The sequence below is a fragment of the Myotis brandtii genome, unplaced genomic scaffold (assembly GCF_000412655.1).
Source record: "Myotis brandtii unplaced genomic scaffold, ASM41265v1 scaffold959, whole genome shotgun sequence".
NCBI classification, from domain to species: domain Eukaryota; kingdom Metazoa; phylum Chordata; class Mammalia; order Chiroptera; family Vespertilionidae; genus Myotis; species Myotis brandtii.
Genome location: NW_005371966.1, coordinates 128,603 through 135,910, shown reverse-complemented (window position 1 = coordinate 135,910; position 7,308 = coordinate 128,603). Strand labels below are relative to the sequence as shown.

General features: G+C 51.7%; 1 protein-coding gene across 1 annotated transcript; it reads right to left on the bottom strand.

Moving 5' to 3' along the window:
* Positions 1 to 4,902: 4,902 nt before the first annotated feature.
* On the bottom strand, positions 4,903 to 7,308 carry UBL4A (ubiquitin-like 4A; the record flags this gene model as incomplete). Its single annotated transcript, XM_014533240.1, has 3 exons — positions 4,903 to 6,644; positions 6,756 to 6,970; positions 7,164 to 7,308. Coding segments are annotated over 3 exons (471 nt in total), but the record flags the coding sequence as incomplete, so codon positions are not given.

Genomic DNA, 7,308 nt, shown 5'->3' with positions numbered 1-7,308 from the left:
CAATTCGGTTGGGCGGGAGATTGGTTCCCACCCAGCCCAGCCCTGCCACTGCCGGGAGACATCTCGTTGGCTGCCTAGCCTGCGCGCGCTCCCTCATGATGCTCCGCCCCTTAGAGTGACGTCTGACTTCAGTGCCCCTGTGCAAACCGTCTCCCCCCCTTCCCCCCAACCTCGTGTGAAGCCAACCGACCCGTGGGCTAGTTTCCCACCCAGTCCCTTCTCTGGGCCCAATGTTCCTAAGAAATGTGGCTCAGAGTTCTTGTAGTGATTTGTGGAGGGAGGTGGGGTCGGATAGCCCACAGGGCTACTGCTCTGCACCCTGCCCCATCTCCGATGTAGATGGAGAAACCAAAGTGGCTTTTTAAAAAATATATATTTTTTATTTTTATTGATTTCAGAGAGGAAAGGAGAGGGAGAGAGAGAGATAGAAACATCAATGATGAGAGAATCATTGATCGGCCGCCTCCTGCACGCCCCACACTGGGGATCGAGCCCACAACCAGGCATGTGCCCTGACCGGGATTGAACCTGAGACCCTTCAGTCTGCAGGCCGATGCTCCATCTACTGAACCAAACCAGCTAGGGCTAGGTCTTCATTTTTAATATAAACCACATCATATCAAATCTCTGCTTAAAATCCCTTTTAAAAAATATTTATTTATTGCCCAGCCAGGCATGGCTCAGTGGTTGTGCCTCAAACTATGAACCAGGAGGTCACAGTTCAATTCCCGGTCAGGGCACATGCCCAAGTTGTGGGCTCGATCCCCGGTGTGTACACCAAAAAAAAGGGTACATGGGAACAACCCGGCATGTGCCCTGACTGGGAATCAAACCGTGACCTCCTGGTTCATAGGTGATTACTGAGCAACATTGGCAGGGCTTTGCTTAAAATCTTAAAATTATTGCCCATTTCCCTTGGAATCAAATCCAAACTCTTTGTTGTAGCTTATAAAAGCCCTGGGTGGCCTGGCTCCCAGCTCCTTCACCCTCTCCCCCCACCTCCCTATTTCCTCACTCTCTGTAGCTTCTGGGGCCATTTTCCTGCTCTGACCAGGGGTAACCTGCCCCCAGCCCTTTGCATTTGCTCTTCTCTTTGGAAGACTGTCCCCAAACTTTCCCATGGTCGACTCCTTCTTGTCATTAGGATATTGAGTACAATGTCACCTCCCAGAGGACTTCCAGATCAGCAGTCTAACACTACCCCCAGGCATGCTTCACCACATTTGCCCATTTTAATTTGCTGCATAGCATGTCTAATCATCTGAAATTATAACCTTGATTTGTTCACTTATACTAGTATATTGTTACTATAGCATCTCTGATACCCCTGTCTGGTTCAGTGCAGTTTAGAGAGAAGGTCGTTTGTTCCTTGTTGAATGAAACAAAGGAACATACGCACAAAACCAAACAAACAAATCACATACGCACAAAACTCCATCACTGTCTTGGACCCAGCAATCCCCATGTAGGAAGTGACTTTACAAATATAAAGTTATTCCCTGTAACATAATTGGTAACATAACGTTATTGGACGCAATGTACATGTCCATCAGCAGCAGGGAACTGGTGAAATAAACTCTGGCACATTCATACAATAGTCCTAAGCAGCAATAAAAAGGAATGAAATCTCTAATAAAAATGAGATGATTTAGCCCTAGCTGATTTGGCTCAGTGGACAGAGCATCAGCCTGCAGACTGAACGGTCCCGGGTTCAATTCTGGTCAAGGGCATATGCCTGGGTTGCAGGCTCGATCCTCAGTGTGGGGCGTGCAGGAGGCGGCCGATCAATGATTCTCTATCATTGATGTTTCTCTCTCTCTCTCCATCCCCTTTCTCTCTGAAATCAATAAAAAAAATATATTTTTAAATGAGATGATTTATAGGATACATTGTTATGTGAAAAAAAGGAGAGTGCAAAGGACACACCCACCCACAGACACACATAGTTATTGGGAAAAAAGACACAGGAAGGAGAAATTCAAAACTGATGAAAATGGTCACCTATGGAGGTTGGCATGAGTATAGGGTTTCTTGGAATATACTGTTGACTTTGAAGCATTGTAAATTTTTAAAAATATATTTTTATTGATTTCAGAGAGATAAGGAGAGGAAGAGAGAGAGAAACATCAATGATGAGAGAGAATCATTGATCGGCTGCCTCCTGCACGCCTCCTACTGGGGACAGAGGCCACAACCTGGGCATGTGCCCTGACTGGGAATCGAACCATGACCTCCTGGTTCATAGGTTGACGCTCAACCACTGAGCCACGCTGGCCAGGCTGTAAATATTTTAAATGCCCCAAAATACATTTGAAAGAGTGAGAAATCAAATGCTAAAGTTGAATAAAAACAAATGAGTCTAACTGCTTATCCAATTTATAACAAAACCGCACAGAGACAAGGATTCAAGTGCCTTTTAAACTCAGCTGTCTGACTGTGCTCCCTTCATGGGATATATTCTCAGGACAAAAGGCACTGGTTTCACTCTTAGGGTGTTTGTTGTCGGCAATGGCAGCGATGAGGTGACTGTGAAGCTATTTTGGGTGTGCTTTAAGACAGATTCTCTCTGGTAGAGCCAATGAGTAAATATATCCGTGTTTCCGGGAATGAAAATTCTCACTTTGGAATAAGGGAAGGTGGCAAAGAACTGTGATGCTGGACTAAAATTGGGGATTGCAGTATAAACTTTTTTAAAAAATTGATTTCAGAGAGGAAGGGAGAGGGAGAGAGAGAGATAGAAACATCAATGATAACAAAGAAGCATTGATCGGCTGCCTCGTACACACCCCACACTGGAGATTAACCCTGCAACCTGGGCATGTTACCTTGATCGGGAATCCAACCGTGACCTCCTGGGTCATAGGTCAACGCTCAACCACTGAGCCACGCCGGCCGGGCTGCAGTAAACATTCTGACACCTATTGAAGGATCTCAGCATTGGGGCCTGCAGGTGTCCGTGGAGCCATCCCCAGACTCTAGGGCAGTGATGGCGAACATATGACACGCGTGTCAGAGGTGACACGCCAACTCATTTTTTTGGTTGATTTTTCTTTGTTAAATGGCATTTAAATATATAAAATAAATATCAAAAATTTAAGTCTTTGTTTTACTATGGTTGCAAATATCAAAAAATTTCTATATGTGACACGGCACCAGAGTTAAGTTAGGGTTTTTCAAAATGCTGACACGCCGAGCTCAAAAGGTTCGCCATCATTGCTCTAGGGGCAAAGGCAGAGTGCAGCCTGTGGCTGCTCCATCCTCACGTGGAGTCCCCAGTCTCTTCTCATGACAGCAGGGGGCCTGGACCAGAGCCTCCTGGTCCCTTCCCAGCCGGGCCTCCCATCACTCATCCCTGTAGCATTTCCTCCCTTTCCTGCCTGCCCTTCCCCAACCTGCCCATCTCTGTCTTGCCACATACAAGCTTCTAAAATGAGGGGTCCCCAGTTACTGTCACCACCTCCTCCCTTCCCCATGCAGTAGTTGCATCTTTCCCCCCTCCCCCGCAACATCGCTAATGACCTTTTTTAAAAAAAACCTTGTCCGGGGAGCTAGGACATTTTTTCCATTGATTTTAGAGAGCAGAAGGGAGAGGGGAGGAGGAGGAAGAGGAGGAGTGTGGGGAGCCTCTATAGGGTTAAGCCTCCGACTGACCTGTTGGCAAAGTCACAAACAAGTCCCAGCTTAGAGGGCACAGTCCTCTTAAGCATAATTAGGCTTGACCTTATGAGGCTCCCTAGATCTTACCTGGGAAGTTAATGGGCTGAGGGAAGTGCAACAGGAACAAAAACAAGTGAAACTCACAAGAACAGCGTAACTTTGGTAACCACTACCTTGTTTACCTCTGACTATAAAAATAAAGGCTCAGTTTGCCTCCGGATCTTTCTCTGTGGCCTCAGCCAGGCACAGGAAGATCCACGGAGACTAAAGAGAGCTAGAGAGTTCTAAACGCTGTCTCCGTGTAAAACATTCTTCGCCAACTCCGTTCACACCTTTGGGAACCCCTGGACCCCCGGGGCTGGACCCCGGCAGAGGAGGAGGAGGAGAGGCAGAAACTTCAATGTGACAGAGACACATCGATCGGTTGCCTCCCACATGTGCCCCTGAAATCCAGGCATGTGCCCCTGACAAGAATAGAACCTGGGACCCTCTGGTGCACAGGCTGACACTAACCACTGAACCACAGTGGCCAGGGTGCCAATGACCTTCTGGTTACTAAGGCAGAGGAGGCTCTGGCCTGCCCTCGCTTTGCCTCTTGGCAGCCCGGTGGAAGGGCATTCTTGGCGCCTGACACTGAGCTAGCTCTCCCTGTGGCCTTGCATCGGGGTTGTTCCTGGCCTCTATTTCATCTCCAGTTGGTGAAGTTCCTCAAGGCCCAGTCCTCTCCCCTTCTCACGCCACACTCTCTGGGAAGCCACCTCATCCGTCTTCACAGGTTCTAGGACGTTCTGTCCACAGGTAACCCCGATCACAGAAGGCTGCAGACGGCTCTGGAATCAGACTGGGCCTGGCTCCATCAGCTCTTCCTTTACTGAGGCTCCCATCACACACCCTGGACTCCACTCCTGACTCTACATCCTGCCTGATCACCCTGCTGAGTTCCTGACCCCCGTGTCCAACTGGCCAGATGTCTCCTAACCACCAGATGGCTGTCACCCCCAAGCCAGGAGGCACTGGCACAAGGAACTCAACAACCACCTCTAGGGTCTGTCTGAAACGTGCATCTGCGTGTCGCTCCCCCTGCAGTGAGTTGTCACTTGGGGCCACCATTTCCCCTCCCCAAGGACCTGGCTTTTGTTGAGAATTCCCTCTCCCATCCACAGCACATGCGTGCCCAGGGTGGCTGGCCCCCCCACTACCCACTTCTACCCGCCCCTGGACAAAATGATTGGAGGCACAACCCAGTTCTGAGCAATAAAAATGAGAGTTTATTTGCTGGAGGCATGTGAGAAAGAAGCTATGCTACAGGGCGAGAAGGTGCTGGCTATGAATGAGGGGTTCAGTGGAAGCTGCAGGCAGCCATCTTTGCTCCTGAGGCGGCAGCCTGGGGTGAAGTAGACAGAGCAGAGCGCAGAGGGGAGGTAGGAAGAAACTGGGTATTTGGTAAAATTGTTCATCTGCTGCCAATACCCCTGGACTTCTCAGTTTTGTAAACCGGTAAGTTTCCTTTATTGTTTAAACCACTTTCCTTTATGGTTAAACCGATGATGGGAAACCAAAAGCAGCCTGGCTGAAATAGTTCTTTTTGGATCAAAGTCTCACATTCACCTTTAGTGCTATTGAAAATTTCAACATAAAATTCCTGACTCAGAATAAAGGAGGGCGTTGGCAGGTCTTTCACGTGAGCGGCTAGATCACACGGGCTCCCACGCAGGCCCTGCTGTTTGATATTCCCAGCTCTCAGGTGGGGCCAGGGGCTTTCGTCTGCTCTTCAAATCCTTCGCCCATAAGGCCTCTGTCCTTCTTCCCAGCCCAGGGCCTCAGGCAGGGAGGGTGGCAGGGCTCGGGTATGCATCCTCCTGTGCACACGGCTTCCTTCCCGCCTCAGCTGCCCTGGTGACCTCCTCCAAGGAGCAGGTGCCTAGGTGAACTCTAGTGCCCACATACCAGGCAGGTGGGAGGACCAGTGCCACCAGGCTGTGCTTCTGCCCGCTCCCTGGCACTCCGAGGTTTCCTTTTGGGCAGCGAGGGGCGTGCAAAGTGAAAGCCCTTGTGCACACGTGGTGGGGGGGAGGGGCTGCTTCCATTCTATGGGTGAGCACATGGCATGGGGGCCCGGCTGAGGCCTGGCTCTGGCACTGCCTTGATGAGTGACCTCAAGCCAGTCACCCGTCATCCTTAAGGAGCAGGAACTACCCGTGTCCAGCGGGGAGTCAAGTACAGAGGGTGCCCAGGGAAGAGCTTGACAGGAAGGACCAGGACACCCCATCTCTGGGCCATGCTTGGCTATTGCTTGGCCGCTGGCCTCAGTTTATGGAACATAAAGGAGGACCGCTGCAGGCACCCACCCGCCCCGCCCCTGGTCTGGAGTCAGGATGAAGGAGACTGAGTGGGGTTTAAGGAGTGGCCTTCACTGGGCAGTCAATGGCGGGGACCAACGTGGCACAGGGAGTTGTCTGAGGTCACACCACAGAGCTGGGCGATGTTCACCCCCGACTCCCCAAGCTGCTTTTCCTTCATTGCATGCACACTGGCTGCAGCAGCTGGGGGGCCCAGAACTGGCTGGCACTCGGCCTCCCACCCAGGTTGGACCTGCCAGAGGTCTCATCCTGAGGCACTTAGAGAAGTTGGCTGGACTTGGGTTCAGGCTCCCTCACTTCATTGCAAGGAGTCTCGGCCGTCCGACCTTTTGTTTGAGGTGGAGGAGCCAACCCAGGTCAAGTGCTTTCAGCGGTGCCTGGCACCTCGCAAGAGCCGGGTACAGGTTCCTGGGTACCCACCAGCTAGTATTATAAGCCAAATTGCAACATGAGGACACATTTAATGCTACATGCAGCTTGCAGCCTGGCCAGGCTCATCCCCACACTCTGTGAATCTTATTTAGAGAATCCCTTCTCCTTAACTTCAGTGACTTCGGGGTTCAGGAAGCGGTTAGCTAAACGTTCGATGTCATCCAGGGTCAGGCGGCTCAGGGACTTCTCATAATCCTGAGGAGAGAAGGCCAGGAGGATTCAGGGGGTGCCAAAGGGGGTACACCAGGCCAGAGGCAGGTGGGAGCAGCTGGGACAGGAGTGGGCGTGTGGGGCTACCCTTCTCACCCTCTGTAGTTGATCTAGGACCCTGCTGGCATCTGCCGCACTGAAGTGGCGGGCCAACACTTTGGCGATCAGCTGCCAGGCGGGTGGGCGCAAGGGCGGGGCCTCGGCCAGTTTCTGAGTGGTACTTTCTTCCAGTAACACCTTCTCCAGAGGTTTGACCACGAGGTTGAGCTTGGAATTGGGCCCGATGCTGTAATCGGAGAGTCTTTTCCCATCTGCCAAAAAGAGATCAATGAGGTCATGACCCACGGCGGTGGGGGCGGCCTCAGGGACTGCTGTGGCATCTGGCTGAGGAGGGGTCAGCCACCGCCTCGAGAGTCAAGTGGCCGATGCCCCAGCCCTAGCTCGGCCTGGACACCCGACCAAGATTTCGTGCAGGTCTCCCCGGCCGCCTCCTCTCCCCGTTACCTGCCAGGGCCTTGCCCTTGAACAGCAGCCGCTGCTGGCGCACAGGGACGTTCAACTTCTCGGAGACCAGATGCTTCAGCGTGGACACCAGCTCATCCTCCGACACCTGGCCAGGCCGAGGGCGGGAGCAGGGGTTGAGCCCGCA